The sequence below is a fragment of the Sinohyriopsis cumingii genome, unplaced genomic scaffold (assembly GCF_028554795.1).
Source record: "Sinohyriopsis cumingii isolate HCF-2022 unplaced genomic scaffold, ASM2855479v2 utg000974l, whole genome shotgun sequence".
Lineage (NCBI taxonomy): Eukaryota > Metazoa > Mollusca > Bivalvia > Unionida > Unionidae > Sinohyriopsis > Sinohyriopsis cumingii.
In genome coordinates this window covers 2190518-2212947 of record NW_028315950.1, presented here as the reverse complement: position 1 = coordinate 2212947, position 22430 = coordinate 2190518, and the positions used below count along the sequence as shown (strand labels likewise).

General features: G+C 33.8%; 1 protein-coding gene across 1 annotated transcript; it reads left to right on the top strand.

Annotated features, from left to right (window-relative positions):
* Positions 1-947: 947 nt before the first annotated feature.
* Positions 948-11853, top strand: LOC149772920 (uncharacterized). The gene is made up of 2 exons (XM_089947138.1): positions 948-1055; positions 7260-11853. Exon 2 carries the CDS (start codon positions 7283-7285, stop codon positions 7754-7756), a length of 474 nt encoding a protein of 157 aa, XP_089803264.1. The 5' UTR covers positions 948-1055; positions 7260-7282; the 3' UTR covers positions 7757-11853.
* Positions 11854-22430: the final 10577 nt, after the last annotated feature.

Sequence of the window (22430 nt, the reverse complement as noted above, 5' to 3'; positions counted from 1 at the left end):
ATAAGGTCTGATTCATAAAAGACAAACCAAGCAACATACGGTCTAATCCATATCATGGTGAATATAAGAGCTAGACCATGAGTCAACTTAATTAGCTATGTCAACTTTCTTTGGTCATACTGATCAAAAATGGAACCATTTACATATTTATGTACAGTTGTGTTGTAGAGTTGAAAAATAAAAAGAAAAATGTCATTAGTTATATTTATGTACAATATTTCCTCCGACCTAATACACAAATGAGATCAAGAATATTTGTTAAAAAATATTATCGTGTGACAACTGGTGTTCTTACGCCTGCAGCGTAACTCTCTCTCTCTGTCTCTGTCTCTCTCTCTGTCTCTCTCTCTCATACACACATAGACATCTAAACATAAACAAGAAACACAATCGTTCAGAAAGCAGTGAAATATAATTAAAAGTGGGTGTAAAATTCACTGTTCTCTCTCACTCATTTTGTGTTCACACGTTGGATACTTTCAGGCAGAAACACAATAGCCGAAGATGTGCATGCCTTAGGAAGAATATTCATGAAATATACATTGAAACGTAATATTTCCCCAACCGTGGATAGCATCGGGTTGTATCAAATCTAAGGTTTCGAATAATGAAAAAATCATTAGACTAAGTAAATTAGAGGTAAGTGATATAGAGGTCTCAGTTCTACTTTTAAGTTACGAATATGAAACAGCCTAATTCAAGAAACTATACCATGTTGCCATCACACGAATATATGCCCATAGTTGTCATTCGTTCTACATTGGCTATTTAGGAAATAACAAGTAAACGAGGAGTAGCGAATGCAACGAACTATTTTATCCTTCGGAATTTCTCGGCGAATCCTGATGTGAATATAATTGCTAAAACAGCCGACGTTTTCTTAATAGAATCTAGTTTCAGTATTTCCGGCGAACAAAATTTGTGATTTTTCTGTAAATTAACTCCCCGACATACATCCGATGCATATTTTGTCTTGCAGAAATAGCCGAGATGTTCTGAATGCCTCATGGTGTGGTGAAACCGTTTGCACAAGAGGAGTATTGCAAGTATTTACGGTACGTATATATATATATATATATATATATATATATATATATATATATATATATATATATATATATATATATATATACATATATTCTGTATTTTTACACGCTGTTCCAGAAAGACTAGGAAGCATGAATTTACACAAGTTCGTTACTTCCAATTCAATAACATTGTAATACTATCATCTATCATTTTACATTATTATTCCTTTTCTGTTTTTTTTCTATATTCTTTGATTGTCTATAACAGTGCATAGCACTTGACACTTCCTCGTTTCTTGTATATTACAGAGTACAATGTACACTGTCCTAAATGATAATGAATTTGTCAGAGTAATTGAAAAGTATTACATATAATTTAAATAAAGTGCATTTTTCCAATATCCCCCTTAGTAAAGTCAAACTGGTTATTAAGTTATATTGCAAGTTCACGTTTAAATGAAGGATATGGGCCGCGGCATTTTCTTTACCTGCATGTGTTTGAAGCGTGTTCTTTCAATTCCGTACCAAATAGTCAATTGCTAATTTCAGTAATGAGTGTTTGAAACTCAAGTCTGTTAAAGGACTGAAATTCCATCATTAAAACAATTTTTTTCAGTTGCAACTAGGATAAGCTCTTAAATGTTTTTCTTTCTAAAAAAATTACATTATTAACCAGTTCTGGCCTGCCAAAACCATATATGCTCTATTTTATGTTCACCCATTTCCAGGCTTTTTCTCGTTTTTTCATACAATTAGTACCGTGTGTCCCATATCCACCTGTGATGTTCTTGGCACGCAAATCAATAGTAGTTCAATACATATGTAAGTAATGTGTATAGTTCAACGATTACATTTGTGAATATTAAATTATATTGTAAGTCCGTGTTCACCTATATAGCAATGGTCCATTTCAGGCAACATTTAAGTCTTAAAAAAAATAAAAAAATAAAATAAAGCTGTTTAATAATAGTCACATTTTCTAATATCACTATTTATCTTTCATCAATTTAATACTGAAATATATAAAAATCCTTGTCATATTATGTAATTAATGAGTAAAAGGTCAAGGTGACCATCTATATGTACATGTTTTTTACAGAAAAAGAGATTTAAATGACAGAAATTACCGAAAAGTCCTTCCAGAAGACATATAATTTAATGCTAAGGGAAGGTACACACAAGTCCATTAAAATACAAAAGATGAAGTTTCAAAACATTCACTGAACGAAATTAGTGGGATGCAAAATCATGAAAGTTGATCACCATTAGGCATGGTTGAAGAGACCTAAGTGATCATGTCGGAAGCTTTATGTTTCAAAACGAATTTGTTCTTCATAGTTGCTCTAATAGTAAATTGCATGAACTTTATATACGTAATTGCATAGAAATTACCCAAAGTGTAAAACACTCCGCCCAACACAGTCAAATCTACACAGCCCTCCCCCTTCTTGGCAACAGTTGATATATCTGAATACGTGTTTAATATAACACTAGGTCTGTCAAAAAAATCAAAGATGGATATAGGACACACGGTACTATTTCTATGGAAAAATGGGAACCAGCCTGGAAATGAGTGAACATAAAATAGGGTATATAAGGGTCTGGCTGGACAGGATTGGTTAATAATGTAAGTTATGTTTTAGGAAAAAAAATCTTTTGAGAGCTTATACTAGGTGTGCCTGAAAAAGGGAGACATTGTTTTATTGATGGAATTTCAGCCTTTAAGAGTCTTGAGTCTGGAACACTCATTACTGCAATTAGCACCTGACCCTTTGGTGCGGAATTGAAAGCCCATGTTTTAAACACATGCAGGTCCAGAAAATGCCGCGGCTCATATCCATTTCTCTACACAGAAGCTGACATCCAGGAGTCAATTATACTGATAAATATAGGTTTGATCATGAGCAAAGAGAAATGTTAAATTATTGAATTTTTAACATCATGGTGTTTGCATAGGTTTAATATGAGAACTGAATTAGTACAATGAGTCCTATAGACAGCTACAGCATGACAGTGACTCCACATATGCAAGTGCAATTAACTTTGCTATAAATGCAATCATGTGGTTCTATTTGTGAAGAAAAAGCAAAATTAATACCATTGGTAAACTAGAGTGATTTTCAGTAGGATATTAAACACATATTCATATATATCAACTGTTGCCTAGAAGGGGGAGGGGTGTGTAGATTTGACATTGATAGGTGGAGTGATTTGCACATTGGTTTATATCTAAGCAATACATCTATCAAATTTATAAAATAAGATATGATCACTTAGGTCTCTTCCAGCATGCTTAATGGTGATGACCTCTCATGACTTTGCATCCCGCTAATTTCTTTCAGTGAATGTTTTGAAACTTAATATTTTTTTACTTTAATGAACTTATGTCGACCTTACGTTAGATTGAACTTATATGTCTTGTACGGGGAATTTTAGGCAATTTCTGTCATTTAAATCTCATTTTCTGTAATAATACATGTACATAGAGATGGCCACCTTGACCTTTTACTCATTAATTACATAATATCAAAAGGCCGGGTATATATTTTAGTATTAAATTGAAGAGAGATAAATGGCGATATTAGAAAAGGTGACTCTTATTAGACAGCTTTATTTTAATTTTTCTGATTTTCTTAAATAAAGCTCAAATACTTAAACGTTGCCTGAAATGAACCATTGATATGTAGGTGAACATGAACTTGCAATATAATTGAATATTCACAAACGCAATCTTTGACAAGCAGAACAATGCACATTACTTACATATTGCATTCAACTACTATTCCTAGGTCTGTCAAAACATTAAGGGTCGATATTGGACACACGGTACTAATTGTATGAAAAAAGGGGAACAAACCTGCAAGTGTATGAACATAAAACAGAGTATATATGGGTTTGGCTGGTCAGGATTGGTTTATAACGTAAGTTATTTTTTTATAAAAAAATCTTTTGAGAGCTTATCCTAATTGTAACTTAAACAATAGAGACATTGTTTTATTGATGGAATTTCAGTCCTATAACAGTCTTGAGTCTGGAACACTCATTACTGAACTATGGGAACTGAATTAGTACCGTGAGTCCTATAGACAGTCACAGCAATACAGTGACTCCAAATATGCACGTGCAATTAACTTTGCTATAAATGCAATCATTTTTGTTATATTTGTGCATAGCAAGCAAAATCAATACCTTTTGTAAATTAAGGTGTGACTTTGAGTGTTATATTAATCACATCTTCAGGTATATCAACAGTCGCCAAGATGGGGTGATGGGGTAAAGTTTTTAGAGTGTTGATTTGACGATGCTAGGTGGAGTGTTTTGCACATTGGTGTATAACTATGCATTATTGCTTATTAGTCTTCGTGCAACAGTGTGGAAACAAAATAAAAAAATGAATATATAGGCTTTATGCATATACACCCACGTTTATATTTTCTTACTGATGTTAGAAGTACAATGAATGACCAAAGCAGTCACAAGCCATACAATGTAGATACCTCCAGTACTAACATTGGAGGTATCTGATGGAGAAAATGTTAATATTCGTGGCACTTTGTAATTTCATTTGCCAAGTTGATGATAACAAACTTTTAATCATGTTGTTCAGTTTAAGTCAACCAAACTACCTTCGTCATAGGAATGAGTGAATCAGATTAAATTTCAACCCTAATGAGTACTTGCCACCACCACATGACTAATAAGAAGCAGCCGAGCTAACCCAGCAAATACGCATTGTTTTGATAATAGGCCAGACCAAAAATGACATAACGTGTGCTTCTATAATATAACATGCGGATTAATATTGTGAACAGCGCTATATATGGATATTAGACGAATCAATAAAATGCCACATCATAGGAAAAACGACAGTTTACATATTTGCCACATTTATGGGAAACAAAACATTTTAATATAGCGACTATTCCTCCTAATGACATATACACGTTTTCGTTTGCCGGAGCATTTTATTCCAGCCATAATCAAGAATGTTTAATGTCATATACTAATACATGAATATAGTCAGGTTTGAGGGTTCAGTTGCATGCCAAGAATGAGAGTTTTAAGAGCCATGCATCTCTTGTTAAAGAAGTATTCATCAGAGTCGGTGTGGTGGGGATATGGATCTGATTAGGTTCAAAAACTTCTTTTCAAAACCAATCTGCTCCACACGGATTTATAACAATACATTTACATGATCTTCGCATAGGTCTTGATAAAATATTTTGTTGAAAGATTGATATAACAATGATTCAATTACTTACACATTTGTAGCAGCAGAGGAGGTGCGACCTCAATGAAACGTTCGGCGGGTAAACGAACGCACATACAAATTTAGATATACACGAACGACAAAAGATAAAGTAACAAAATATACTAACCCAATTAGAGAAACTCTCGGTAAGTTAGATGCTTCGGTTTGACGTTACTGACCTTATTTGATTCGTTTTCGTACGGAGCTATATTTTTTCAAAAATGACTTTCTAGCAAAAGGTCTGTTCACCTCCTCAGCTGCTTCTTCATATTTAATTATTTAGTCATATTTGTGGGTGAATATTAAATTCATTATCTGTTAAAGCTACAATGCATTTTTACATGGATAAGAATAAGGTTCATTTAATAAAATTAAAGGTGTTGTTCTAATACTTTCAGCTTTGGATACCTTACATGAAATGAAAAGAAACACTCAGATACATAATATATATTGTATACTTTTACAATGCAAAGCTAGAAAATCATTCATTTACATTTATAGCATTATAGGTAACTGCAATATCAGATATTAAAATCAAGGTAGATTGATAAATATAAACAAAAAATTTGCATATTTAGATATGTTAAGGTTTGAAGCTTATTTTTTTTAAAACACAAATAATGTCACATAATGCCCGGAGTTGTTCAATTTTACCATGTGTAGAGCCTCTATTTTTCATGACCATGCACGATCACGTGATACATGTATGTTCAAAATGGACACTGCGAAATAGCAATTGAGGATTTTGGCTAACATTTATTTCCACTTGACAGGAAAAACTTAAACAGATAAGTCTTAATATTGCGTTCAATTGAATAGTCGTCTAATAATACCCAAAGTGATGTTATTGCAATTAATTACGGTATGAACGTTTTGACAAAATTCCTTGTGAGAATGGTGTTATCTCTGTGTGAAGGGAGCAGGTCTTTTCAAGAAGTAATATTCAGGTCATCACACACATCGGCTTCCTTGTCTTAATAGAGAACGATAATGATGAAACCTTGAGCCATAGACTGTATACAAGACGAATAAAACATCTTTCTTTGCCTTGCGTATTGGCCGTAGTTCAATATTTAAATTGTTTAATTTATTGCTGTTAAACGCGACTTCGTTTTACAGAAACGAATATTTGTACCAAAAAACATAAAATCCGGACCTCTACAGTAGTAGATATTATTTGTATATTCATCCGTCATTTCAACCATGTCGCTGGAGTTTCGTTTTATTTATGAAAGGCTGTGAGCAGGTGTGTGTGAATCTACTCAGCACACACATTTATAAATAAATGCCCTACAGACAGCCATGTAGTATTATTCTCAATTCATAATGCTGCTTTATTCAGGTTAATAAATACTCATAACTAATTTCAGTAAACATAGACAGCGGCATCGTTGAAGAGAATCAAGCTAGGTAATTCATTTTGGTTCATAGAGGCAGAGATTGCCTTCAATATTTGTTAGTTTGAGTGCGCTTACTGTTATCTGAGGACTGCCGACCCGTTTCTGTTTGCATGTTCCATTTTCACTTAGTACGGTCATATGACAAGGTAATTTGGTCGTCTCAAACTAAGCAAAATGATTCAAAGTCTGTTATCATCACATTGTCAAATAAATTACGTAGTGATGATAATCTAAAATTTTGTCCACCAGTTACCAATTTACGGATGAGTACCTCTGTGACTTTAGTCTTAGTACGGAGACGGGCGATGTTGAACAGCTTGCCGTCAGCCCTGGTATTATGTTATTCATCCATGTCTCACTCCTCAGCCTCAGTGCTAAAAATAAATGTACGCAGATGTGATTCATCCATGTCTTCCTCTTCACTTCACTTGAACACAAAAAAGTGCAAACAACGTACACTGACAAAACTTTATTTATACAATATGTGTTTGTTTGAATTCCCCTGCATGTGAGAAAATTTTAGTCTTTCCCTCTCATTGACAAATTCTGAATACTAATATATTTTACCATTTATTGCAGGTTAACATAATTGGTTTTCTGCCATGACTTTACAGAAATACATCTACAGAGTTCTGGCAGAAAACGAAGACCCTAAACAAGGTCTAGTCGCCAGAAATCCGAGTGCCAAGATATCAGTTATGCAGCATATTTTAGGGAAGCGCCAGTCTCAATTTATTTCAACTACAGCTACTTTGGAAGCAGCGGAGATGTTTGTCGGGCTGGTCAAGAAAAAGAACCCTAACCAGAAAATAAGAATGGTCCAAATTGACGTGGTTGAGCTGAATAAAGAGAAGGATGTTAAGATTATTGATCTTACGGATGCTGTGATACTGGAAAAACATTTGCCAGAAAAGGCCAAAATGGCGCGTAATTGGGCCAAAAAATATAAAGAAGTCCTCGTGGAAGGCAAGATTCCAGCGCGTTGTGTGACACTGATGGAAACATATCAAGAATCCAGTGGTTATGATCTCAGTGATTACTCTGAGAGCGAAGAGACTATCTCTTTTGGCAGATGAAATGTCAAAACTCAAATCCAAGTGATACTATTAATACCATGGCACTGCTGCTGGGACAATATTGCACACTGTGCTGAACTACTCGCATAATCAATGGAGCTTACTTCTCATATGCTGTCTTAACAAATATTTCAGAGATCGAAAGGTACTACCTCGAGCTTACCTGTGTAAAATGCGTATTATGATTCTGAAAAATGCAAGTATTAACTGTAATGGCACGAAAAGAGCAATTTGACTGTTGTTTTGACATGTCGTCATCACGTGACGAGTTCGGATCCTAAAATGAATTCCGAACTATCATTAGATTTATAATAACCAGCTAGGAACATTTTTGTATTACCCCATGTATCTTTGATTATACAAGCTAACCGATATGCCAATAGTTATTATGTCTTAAAATTTAGATGAATGATTTCCGAAATGCATTAATATATATATTGCATAACTTAATTGTAAAAGATAAGCAACTTACAATGACATTTAAATATTTATCTTTTATTCTAGTGGTATATAAAGTGCCGCATACAAATGCTGTTTGTATTACTTAAGCAACTGTTTATATGGATTTTCATTTAATAATAGTAAATTGGGGAAACAATCTGTTAAGAAAATGCAATATGAAGAGCAAAGGAAACAATTGCTTTTTGTTTTGTTTTTCTCTTCACTTGTGGCTGTCTTGATTACAATATCTGTCTACCCTGATAACGTAATAAAAATAAACAGCCATTATCTCAACCAACACCTGGGGATGTCCTTTTGTGACAGTTGATAAATATGAATTCTATAAATTATGTTTTTTACAGATTACACTTTTTCTAATAAGTTTTTAGGTCTACAAATAACTCTTGGCAAAGTGAAAACAAATTCTTTTAAAACTAGACGTTACACTTTTATTTAGAAAAAAAGGTTTCTTGTTTCGTTTTATTTGATGGATTACTGGTGCATACAAAATTAGAAGCTGAAATTATTTTGTTACTGGCACTCCCCAGTCCATCTTGGTATGCAATTTAGACTGGGTACACGGGGCAAAAGGAAAATCATTATCTCCTCCTACGTACGCATATCGTAAGAAGAAAACAAACATTAGGTAGAAAAATAAGCAGCCGAATAAGGACTGAGCTATTATCATTTCAAAGAGGTCAAATTCATGGTCTTGTACTGAAAGAAATACATTGGCTGAGCCAAACAAACTCTTGTCTGATTTCATTATGGAGAATTATGAACCATTAATGTCCAGCGGTTTGATATCTCTTATATATGATTCTAAAAAGCCTATCCCTAAAATATCAAGAGACAAGCTTTGAAGAGTGTTTTGTCATCACGCGCTTCGCTTTTATTTTCTTACAGTGAAAGTGCTCGTTTTAGGGAGTAAAGAGCGGCATTTTTAATGCTCCTCTCTATTATTTATGTTATTTATTGCTGTTAACTTAGTCGGAGTAGTGACAGTGACGACTTTACCCATTGCTGGTATTCATTTATTATTAGGCAAAGACCTAGCTAAAGATAAGGTTGTGGTTAATCCACTTGTAACTGACAAGCCTTGTGTGGATGAGAAATTAAAACCATATGGAGACTGAAATATCTGATATATACCATGCTTGAGAAGCTACCAAAACTATGCCAAAAAGATCTCTTGATAATGACGTTGATCAGGAGATTATTACTTTAGCAGATACATTTGTTGGTCAGTGTACTGATGAGGTCACTTTTCCGACTGATATTGATCAAACAAAAGGTATTGATCACGCTGATCCTCTTGTAGTACTCATTTTCTCTACTCTAATCAGGGTGTCGAAAGACAGGAAATATATCCTCATATCTCCTACTTGTTTTAGAGGGGTATAGGAGAAATCGAAGCCATTTAAGTGGCGGTCAGTTATTTTGTGAAAACAGGGTCTATGTGAGATATTGGAGATTGGCTTTGTTTGGGTCGATAAGACTTGTCACAAGATCCTGAATTATTTTTATTATCTTAGAATTAAAATTGATGTTTCTCAACGCTGCAGCTCTTGTCACACTTGTCAGATAGTACGGAAACAGAATCAAACGATTCATTAGGCTGACAATCTGCATTTGGCCATTTGCAAAATAATAGTAGGATGTATCGGTCCATTGCTTACGACTTAGTGTTGCAACCAATACATGTCGACTATAATGTGTGCGTCCACAATATTCACAGAGGCAATTTCTGTGACAAATATTAAAATTAAAATAATAGTAAAAGCTATCATCCTAAATGTCAAAGGGGTTTGTAAAGATTCATCAAACCTTGTGTACAATATGATCAATGCTTTGATACAGGTAAAGATTGGGTTTAGGGTATTCGTTTGTTTGCAGTTAGGGGATTAGTTCAAGTATCATGAAGTTTCAGTCCTTTATAACTCATTGTTGGATATACTGTCTGAGGTGAGTTGAAGGTATTAAAAGCGAACCCGCTTTCAAATGAATATTCCAAGATTAATTATTTTGACTAAGTATATGACTTCAAAAATTAGTGTCAAAGTCTTGTGAAGTAGCAAGAAATAATCTTGACTCTACTCAGTCAAAAATGAAATAAACGTATGATAGAACTTTAAAAACAATAAGTGTTCAGAATGGTGACAGAGTTCTGGCTCTTTTGTCCATGCCTCTATTGTTAATACCTCAAAATCTTCTTTAGCCAAAGAATGATGCTCCTTATATAAGAGATAGCCCTGTTAATCATGCAGTAAATTTTTGTTGTACCTGTCCCACACAGTGAGGACTTCAACGGTAGCGTGTAAACTGATTATGGTGACTTCGGAATTCAGAAATCTGGACCCGAAACCTTGACAAATACAGCCACAAATGTAGCGAACTGGGAAAGTTATGATGTGAATATGATCACTCTTTTCCAGATGCTCCAATACTAACAAATTAAATCTACCATGTTTGTAATTTCTACACCACTGAGACAACATCATTATAGAATGAATCCTAACAAGCAGGAATGTTTTAAAATCAAATTCAGTATTTGATGGAGAATGATTTTTTTTAACCACGTAATAGTAATATGAGTTCACCATGTATTCTTATGCCGAAAAGAGATAATAATTTCCTTATGTGTACATGGTGTACAAGCGTCAACTATGTCTCCAGAACAAATTCATTTCCAATGCCAAGATTTCGATGTTTGTATTGATAAAATTTGAAATGCAAACAATACAACCTAGTTTTATATTTGGAATGAGTTATGGCAAATTTCGTTCACGAAATGAGCGAAGGTAATTTAAATGCAATTTCGGATGGACTTTATCTACGTAACTTTATTCCTTTTGGCATGAAATAGTTTTCGTCGAAGACCCAGCACTTAATGAACTTGATAACATTTGGTCTAGGTTACTGCGATACGTACATGGAAAACATTAGGAAATTCTTTGAGCGACTCAGTGATGCACAATTATGTTTTGCTGTTCTTGTATCGAATGTTTTAGGATATATTTTGTGAGAGGCTGAGGTTAAACTTTTAGAAGTTAAGATCGAGCTATCTCTAAATTCCCAGTGCCTATCAATAAAAGCAACTGAACTGACGTTTTGGTAGGGCTGGATATTATCGGAAAGTTTGCTCAACTTTTCCACAGTTGCAGTACCCCTGACAGATGTGTTGGGTGAGAAATAGAAGTTGTTTTGGTCTGAGAAATATTGGGAGGCTAGTGATAAATTAAAGACATTACTCGAAGGTGTACCAGTTCTTGGAACTCCAGATTTAAGTCAATAATTTAAAATGTATGTTGATGCAAGTGATATAGTGGTTGGTGGCCGATTGTTAGAATAAGACAAAAATGGTGTTGATCCAGTGAGCAATTTTCTAAAATTTAAACAACCACTGTAAAACTAGAATCAATGATTGATGAGGTAGAATGCTTTATTGCATGAGTGCAACATTGACATCCGGCGGAAGTAAGAAAAAGATCATTTGCTTGCAATTCTATATATATATATATATATATATATATATATATATATATATATATATATATATATATATATATAATAAGCCATCATCCTATGTAATTTGAATTATTGACATTTTTTATTAATATATAAATCACGGTTTTATTAAATAATTCTTTATCTTCCATTTTGTGGGTAGTTTTTATGTTATGTATACTATATTGTTTGCCTAACTTTTGTAATTGATTGTAGGTTGCAAGTGTTATGTGTAAAGAACATGTTTACGTGGATTTGAGTACAGGGTCGTTTCATTTCCCCTTCCATGGTCTACCTGATTTCTGTCAGGATGTTGTAAACTATTTAAGGAGACAGACCTGAACTTGTTTACGAATTTGATGGAAATTTCCATTCGAAATGACCTTGGCCCGGGTATTTTCTTGTGTCATAAGTCAGGTGACGGTATATATATATATATATATATATATATATATATATATATATATATATATATATATATATATATATATCAGGAATAATTATTAATTGTGCTTTAAATTTCTTTTCCTTAATGTCTATCTGCTTGGATAATGATTTTTGTCTGGCAGTGGTTTAAGAAATTTACTTTAGCAAATGTTTATGTGAAACGGTGGCAGTAGATAACATCGGAATGTAAGTGAGTTGCATGTACCACACCTGCTGAATACCTTTCATGTCGACAACCCCTTTAATTTAATTTAGAACGAGACCTAAACTGAACAGGAAGATAATTTAACATGAAACGTGAGTACGCCGAATGTAGAGCTCCTAAAGATTACTGATGCGTTAGAGTAGGACCGGCCGCAACATATACAGGTGTGTAGATTTGCCATTTATTGGATTTAAACTGAGCCAGTAAACTAAAAATACCCCGTACTGCAGTAAACAAGGGAAAACTGGACTGTTGTTTATTCCTGGTTAATCTATAATACCATTTGGGTATTAAAACTTTGCATAAAACACATTGTTTCGAGATAATGGATAAGTATCTGAAACTGAGTCATAAAAGTAAAATCGTTGATACAGTATGCAGAACAAATTACAAATTGAAACTACGATGGTATTGGGTGCCGCGAGACCGTTTTCTTTCGAGACTGCCAGCGAACTGTCATAAAAAGATAATTTTCCATTGTGTGTACACTTCATTTTATTGATTAATGTAAATACTATGCAGATAAAGTGAACTGTCTAAATATCTATATATTGTACTATACTGCTATCTTCTAACCCAACACTATCAAAGCAATATAGTGGTATATCAGTCTACCAATATTAACTTACGGTATATTAGATTATTTGGTGTTATTGTTGTTCTTATACCAAATCCTCCACAACAAATAGGACATGCACGTGACAATGGTATAGGGCTTTTCAAACTCATCGCCTCCAGTTGATGAGTATGTTAAAGAAACAACACCCAAAGGTCCTTTTTATGGCATCCCACCTCTTGAGAAAATTGTGTCTAGTCAAAGATAACTAAATAAATTAAAACTTAAATCCATTTTCGCATGATGTTTGAATGGTGTTATTGTGAGAGTGAGTGCGTGTAAGTCCTCATTTTCAAAAAATTACCAAGAGACCCATAAGCCACAATTGTAATTAGAGTCATGCTAATTAGTTATAAATTTTCCAATTATTAAATTTTAAATCCAAAGTACGTAGTGTACGTATGATCATATACTTTAGAATTTACAAACTAATAGGTCTAAGAGACCAATTGATCTTTGTTCAGCCATGTTAGGAAATTTGGTTTTAATGGAGAATGGTGAATAAAGGTTCGTAGTTGTTTAAAAGGTATTATCGAATTGTGATTTCAAGCAAAACTGAGATCCCATGGGAAGAGGCAAATTGTATTAGCCCTTAAAAGGACCGAGGTTAAACATCGCTAGGAAACATTAGTCTCTTCAAGTGATCAGGCGTCATAAACTTCCTTCTGACAGTTCCTTCAGTCAGTTTCGGGCAGATTATATATCTGACAACTAAGTATTCACATTCTGTCCATGTCTAGAAGGTTGGAAATTCCATCTTGTGAACGTTGATCAGTTGATTAAATAATAATAGCAATAGGAAAATTGGAGTCATGCGAAAATTCTCCCCTAGGATTTTTTATACTTAAAGCCATCCTCAAAAATTTATTCTCACGAGGCAAGACAAATTTCCCTTGACATTCTGATATTTTGTAAGTTTCCAGCACCGGTCTTAGGTCTTCCGTGTATGTTGGTGCAAAAATTTGGTCATTAATTAAAAATCAAATTCCACGCTCCTTGGCTTGGTCAGAATTGTAGTTGACCACGTCTGCTGTTTGATGGACAGTAAGTCCAGTTTTACGTTTTGATTGATGGTTTGGTTGATCTGCGGTTAATACACGTTTAGAAACAGATTTTATTTTACTGACAAACTCAGAATCTTCTAGAATCACAGTATTTGCAAAAAATGCTAAATGTGGCCTAGGACAATAAGAGGGCTTTTACATCTATATGCAGAATTGGTGAGTTCAATATTTGATTTGGGCTGGAATTATTGATTCAATTTATTATTCTCTGGAATTACAAAGTGCTCAATAATATTCTTGGACATAAACATTAATTTGGAATTATAGTGAATTCAAACAAGGATATATTGTACTATATTATCATCAAATGACTGTTGACAGTGGAATGTAATTAGAACTTTATTCATTAGGACTGGTGATATGCATTAAATGTAAAATATCTTGATATTAAGCTAGTTGATATACCATATACTGTTGTTGTTGTTTTTTATTGCTTTTTTATATTTTTTATATATAAATATTATATCAATAGTTAATTGTTGTTTACATACTCTCCAGGTCAATGATGAATTCCACTAACTGATCATAAACGAAACAAAGAAATAGCTTGAGAAAATCTCAATGTTTCTCGTCTTCTAAATAAATTCAAAATTGCACATAGTTTCCTAGAAAATCCTTCGGGAGTGAAGGGAAAAAATAAAATGAACTCAATGAAACGCTTGAAGGTTAACTGACACCAAGTAGTACACAAGAACATGGATATATATACGCTGAGTATTTTCCGTCTCTGTAATCGGGTCCTGAAAACACCATGGTTCCACGTAATACTTGAGCATAAAAGTATAACTTGTTGCGTGGAGCCAAAATATTATAAAGTTCCACGGCGATGACCCGGGCTAAATACATGTGGTCTTGAGATATATTAATTTGGATGATGCTGTGTTTGTTGTTACGAATGTCGTTCACCAATAACACTTTTTTTCCGGCCACTCCCTTTTGGAGGGAAAACAAGGGTCATGCAAAGTGTAACTTTAAAAATCTTCACTGGATTTCTGAAATAGCTGAATGTTGTCGATGATTTTAGAGGGTGCCAAATACTTGCTACCACTGTCAGGAAAAAGGACAAAAATGAGAAGAAACAAAACAAATAAGAGGATAAAGAACCCATTTTTGCCAAGAAACGCAAGAAATCCAGACAACGTGAAGAAAGTGAAGACGATGTAGAACCCGAGCAGGTAGAAAAATTCAAAAGGAAACACTGAAATAAGAAGACAATAACTTTAATGAGGGTTATAAAATGTTCATTTTGATTACAAACCAAAATATACCCGAAAGGATACGTAAGTGCCTCTTTGCCTTGATTATTATGGAGCTGTATTTGAATCAACACACACGCGCTCCCTTTTACTATTGAATGTGGGTAAAGGGATTTTTATTTATTGATTGTTGGAAGGTATAGGTGGTGTGATGGATATAATGATTGTTGGACTACATGTAGTTTGTTTTAACTTGGTTTGGTTTTGATGGTTGATGTGTGCAGGCTATACTTATTGTTTTGAACTGTTTTTATAGGGTGTTGAATGTTATTCGTAAATGTGAAGGTATGTTTGTGAGATTTCGTCTCCTTCTCTTAAACTGTATGCTAACATGTGACGATTTGAATAGTGTGTATGGTATGTTTGATGGTATAGATGGTGTGATGGATAGTATGACGATGAACTATTAATGCATGAGTCAAATGTGTTGGTGGATGTATAGTATTTGCAAAAAAATGCTAATTGTGGCCTAGGACAAGTAGAGGGCTGTCGAGTTCAGTATTTAATTTAGGGTGAAAATACTTATTCAACACATTATTCTCAGGAATTACAAGGTGCTCAATAATATTTTTGGACAGAAACATTAATTTGGAATTATAGTGAATTCAAACAAGGATATATTAGACTATATTATGATCAAAAGACTGATGGTACATTACCACTGAAATGTAATTATAACTTTATTCATTAGGACTGCTGGTATGCATGTAATTTAAAAATGTTGATATTAGGCTAGTTGATATAACCAGTAATGTTGGTTTTTCAAATTGTGAGCCGACCATGCCACACTAAATCAGATTGGTGGACTACATGTATTCTGTTTGGACTCGGTTTGATCTGATGGTTGATATGTGTAGACTATAAACGTGTTTTGAATTGTTTTTATAGGGTGCTGCATGTTTTACGTAGAGTGTGAGCGTGTGTTTGCGAGATTGTATCTCCTTCTCTTAAATTGTATGCTGTCAGGAGACGGTTTGAATAGTCTGTATGGGATGTTAAATGGTATAGATGGTGTGATTGATAGCATGATGCTGGGATAGGAATACACAAGTGAGATGTGTTCTACACATGTTATGCAGACTACAGCTTCATCTCTGTGATTAAAATTTAACATTCGCATGCCAGAATTTCTGTTGATGACCCAGCTCACTTGAGTATGAGAGTAATGTATGTTTAATATGTATTGTTGTCTATTCTCCATCACTAAATCTTAGTATATGTATATGTTCAAATTCACCTTTTACCAAAGTCAAGTTAAATGTCTACCTGACTAACGACATTTAATGACAATATGTCCCTATGCATACAAATTAAATATTCAGATCATATTATTTGCGGTAAAAATGTTTATTCGAAAGTGAGTCTAAGACATTGCTTTTTCACTTTGAATGTCCTTAACCTGATGACAACTTTGCATGTTTTTGAAAGGAAACTTACCTACATCTTATTTCTATTATTGTGTCATAGTTTATTTTATATCAATATTGTTTGTTTGAAAAATTGCACATTCCTACCTCCACATCCTATATTGAGTCAGTCTGACTGTTGTTTTTAGTTTTTAATTTGGGTTGATTTATTTATTTAAATTATTCACTGTAAGCATATTATTTTGGAATTACTGTGAAAATATTCAAGGAACTTTAGATTATTTTAGATTATATTATTGTGAGATAGGAAAGACTGTTAACGAATTGCCACATACCAGGCCATTGGCACATTAGTATATTCAAGACTATAGGCACATCAGCACATTAAATATGTGAATTTATTTCGAACACTACTGGAATTTATTTGAAACACTAAACACATGGACATGTGATAAAAGTTTAGGTCTATTTAGAATTTAATTGACAATATCGTAAGTTCTTTGTAAATTTTACTTTGTATCATAAGAAAAGAAATTATAGCATGAATTGAACAAACATTGGTGGCTTTTTGTTCTTTTCTGTTGCTTAGTTTAGGACTAATATTCGTAACAGTGAGATACAAATAGATTCGATTAATCCCACAAAAGTATCAGGACATGTGAATGTTTGCCATGTCAATTGGCAGTAGACATTACCTGTATACAATGTTTAAAACCAATACAACTATAGTGGTAGCAAGATGAAGACATATTATCATGCCATGGATATAGACATGTTGATCTACCAAACTGCCTGAAGAACTATTTACCCTTAAACACCATATGATGAAACTGTACATCGTCACTAATTTGATTGATGGGAACAACACCGGTTGCAGCAGATCTGGGTCTTCTCGGGTCCTTTGCCATGCATCTGAATCACGTGAAATCTTTCGAACATAACGAAATGAAGATAATTATCTGCCTCAGAGATTCCTATATGACTTTAACTTATATCTTAAGGTATCTATTGAAATTACTCGTGCACATTGTACATTTAAGTGTTACACTTGAAACGTAGTAATGTAAAATGAGTTCTCCACCATTGTCAGAAATGACCTTTATATAAATACAGACTTTATGTGCGATAGACGGGTCTATAAAAAAGGTGAACTATGTATGCATATCTGTCACTAAACGTATCTAGAAATATAAAAATGCCTTTTGTATTACATTGTTTCTTTAAAATGTATCTTAAATTCACAGGGGAATAAATGATAAACAACTTTACAATATTTTTAATCAAATGCGTAAGAAACATGTTGTTAAACTAATAGAACAAGATTAGCATTTCTATTACAAAGATAACTCTTATTTAAGTGTTCACAAAATCCAAAGTTCTGAACGTTTATTGAGCCATGGCAGCTTCTTTGATTGAATGCCGAACTTGTAACCCATGTACCGTGTTCAGTACCAACCCAAGCTAGCCCTAGTCAGTTGCCTATGCATTATCAAAGTATATGGTCATTTGTGGTTCATTTGCGCTATTCATGTTATCCATCTGTGTGCCACAGATCCATTTTTAGGAGTAAATTTCAAACTTAAATAAATTGTTCACATTTATACCAGGATGTACATGTTGTTATTAACAATAATTAAAATACACCACGCATTCATTTCGCAAATTAAATAGTAGAATAGACAACCAAACAACATAAGGTCTGATTCATAAAAGACAACCATGCAACATAAGGTTTGATTCATAAAAGACACACCAAGCAACATAATTTCTGATTCATAAAAGACAACCAAGCAATATAAGGTCTGATTTATAAAAGACAACCAAGCAACATAAGGTCTGCTTCATAAAAGACAAACCAAGAAACATAAGGTCTGATTCATAAAAGACAAACCAAGCAACATAAGGTGTAATTCATAAAAGACAAACCAAACAACTAAAGTTCTGATTCATAAAGGGATTCATAAAAGACAACCAAGCAAAATAAGGTCTGATTCCTAAAAGACATCCAAGCACCATACGGTCTGATTCCTAAAAGACAAACCAAGCAACATAAGGTCTGATTTAAAAAAGACAATCCCAGCAACCTAAGGTATAATTCATAAAAGACAAACCAAGCAACATAAGGTCTAATTCATAAAAGACAAACCAAGTAAGATAAGGTCTAATTCATAAAAGACAAACCAAGCAACATAAGGTCTGATTCATAAAAGACAACCAAGTAATATAAGGTCTGATTCATAAAAGACAACCAAGCAACATAAGGTCTGATTCATAAAAGACAAACCAAGCAACATAAGGTCTGATTCATAAAAGACAAACCAAGCAACATAAGGTCTAATTCATAAAAGCCAACCAAGCAACATAAGGTCTGATTCATAAAAGACAACCAAGCAATATAAGGTCTGATTCATAAAGACAAACCAAGCAACATACGATCCGATTCATAAAAGACAAACCCAGCAACGTAAGGTCTGATTCATAAAAGACAAACGAAGCAAGATAAGGTCTGATTCATAAAAGACAAACCAAGCAACATACGATCCGATTCATAAAAGACAAACCAAGCAACGTAAGGTCTGATTCATAAAAGACAAACCAAACAATATAAGGTCTAATTCATAAAAGACAAACCAAGCAACATAAGGTCTGATTCATAAAAGACAACCAAGCAACATAAGGTCTGTTTCATAAAAGACAACCAAGCAACATACGGTCCGATTCATAAAAGACAAACCAAGCAACTTAAGGTCTCATTCATAAAAGACAAACCAAGCAAGATAAGGTCTGATTCATAAAAGACAAACCAAGCAAGATAAGGTCTGATTCATAAAAGACAAACCAAGCAACATAAGGTCTAATTCATAAAAGCCAACCAAGCAACATAAGGTCTGATTCATAAAAGACAACCAAGCAACATAAGGTCTGATTCATAAAAGACAAACCAAGCAACATACGATCCGATTCATAAAAGACAAACCAAGCAACGTAAGGTCTGATTCATAAAAGACAAACGAAGCAAGATAAGGTCTGATTCATAAAAGACAAACCAAGCAACTTAAGGTCTCATTCATAAAACACAAACCAAGCAAGATAAGGTCTGATTCATAAAAGACAAACCAAGCAAGATAAGGCTGATTCATAAAAGACAAACCAAGCAATATAAGGTCTGATTCATAAAAGACAAACCAAGCAACATAAGGTCTAATTCATAAAAGCCAACCAAGCAACATAAGGTCTGATTCATAAAAGACAACCAAGCAACATAAGGTCTGATTCATAAAAGACAAACCAAGCAACATACGATCCGATTCATAAAAGACAAACCAAGCAACGTAAGGTCTGATTCATAAAAGACAAACGAAGCAAGATAAGGTCTGATTCATAAAAGACAAACCAAGCAACATACGATCCGATTCATAAAAGACAAACCAAGCAACGTAAGGTCTGATTCATAAAAGACAAACCAAACAATATAAGGTCTAATTCATAAAAGACAAACCAAGCAACATAAGGTCTAATTCATAGAAGACAACCAAGCAACATAAGGTCTGATTCATAAAAGACAACCAAGCAACATAAGGTCTGATTCATAAAAGACAACCAAGCAACATACGGTCCGATTCATAAAAGGCAAACCAAGCAACTTAAGGTCTCATTCATAAAAGACAAACCAAGCAAGATAAGGTCTGATTCATAAAAGACAAACCAAGCAAGATAAGGTCTGTTTCATAAAAGACAAACCAAGCAACATAAGGTCTGATTCATAAAAGACAAACCAAGCAAGATAAGGCTGATTCATAAAAGACAAACCAAGCAATATAAGGTCTGATTAATAAAAGACAACCAAGCAACATAAGATCTGATTCATAAAAGACAACCAAGCAACATAAGGTCTGATTCATAAAAGACAACCAAGCAACATAAGATCTGATTCATAAAAGACAAACCAAGCAACATAAGGTCTGATTCATAAAAGACAAACCAAGCAACATAAGGTCTGATTCATAAAAGACAAACCAAGCAATATAAGGTCTGATTCATAAAAGACAACCAAGCAACATAAGATCTGATTCATAAAAGACAACCAAGCAACATAAGGTCTGATTCATAAAGACAAACGAAGCAAGATAAGGTCTGATTCATAAAAGACAAACCAAGCAACATAAGGTCTGATTCATAAAAGACAACCAAGCAGCATAAGGTCTAATTCATAAAAGGCAAACCAAGCAACATAATGTATGATTCGTAAAAGACAACCAAGCAACATAAGGTCTGATTCATAAAAGACAAACCAAGCAAGATAAGGTCTGATTCATAAAAGACAAACCAAGCAACATAAGGTCTGATTCATAAAAGACAACCAAACAACATAAGGTCTGATTCACAAAAGACAACCAAGCAGCATAAGGTCTAATTCATAAAAGACAAACCAAGCAACATAATGTATGATTCGTAAAAGACAACCAAGCAACATAAGGTCTGATTCATAAAAGACAAACCAAGCAACATAAGGTCTGATTCATAAAAGACAAACCAAGCAAGATAAGGTCTGATTCATAAAAGACAAACCAAGCAACATAAGGTCTGATTCATAAAAGACAAACGAAGCAAGATAAGGTCTGATTCATAAAAGACAAGCCAAGCAAGATAAGGTCTGATTCATAAAAGACAACCAAGCAACATAAGGTCTGATTCATAAAAGACAAACCAAGCAACATAAGGTCTGATTCATAAAAGACAAACGAAGCAAGATAAGGTCTGATTCATAAAAGACAAACCAAGCAACATAAGGTCTGATTCATAAAAGACAAACCAAGCAAGATAAGGTCTGATTCATAAAAGACAAACCAAGCAACATACGGTCTAATCCATATCATGGTGAATATAAGAGCTAGACCATGAGTCAACTTAATTAGCTATGTCAACTTTCTTTGGTCATACTGATCAAAAATGGAACCATTTACATATTTATGTACAGTTGTGTTGTAGAGTTGAAAAATAAAAAGAAAAATGTCATTAGTTATATTTATGTACAATATTTCCTCCGACCTAATACACAAATGAGATCAAGAATATTTGTTAAAAAATATTATCGTGTGACAACTGGTGTTCTTACGCCTGCAGCGTAACTCTCTCTCTCTGTCTCTGTCTCTCTCTCTGTCTCTCTCTCTCTCATACACACATAGACATCTAAACATAAACAAGAAACACAATCGTTCAGAAAGCAGTGAAATATAATTAAAAGTGGGTGTAAAATTCACTGTTCTCTCTCACTCATTTTGTGTTCACACGTTGGATACTTTCAGGCAGAAACACAATAGCCGAAGATGTGCATGCCTTAGGAAGAATATTCATGAAATATACATTGAAACGTAATATTTCCCCAACCGTGGATAGCATCGGGTTGTATCAAATCTAAGGTTTCGAATAATGAAAAAATCATTAGACTAAGTAAATTAGAGGTAAGTGATATAGAGGTCTCAGTTCTACTTTTAAGTTACGAATATGAAACAGCCTAATTCAAGAAACTATACCATGTTGCCATCACACGAATATATGCCCATAGTTGTCATTCGTTCTACATTGGCTATTTAGGAAATAACAAGTAAACGAGGAGTAGCGAATGCAACGAACTATTTTATCCTTCGGAATTTCTCGGCGAATCCTGATGTGAATATAATTGCTAAAACAGCCGACGTTTTCTTAATAGAATCTAGTTTCAGTATTTCCGGCGAACAAAATTTGTGATTTTTCTGTAAATTAACTCCCCG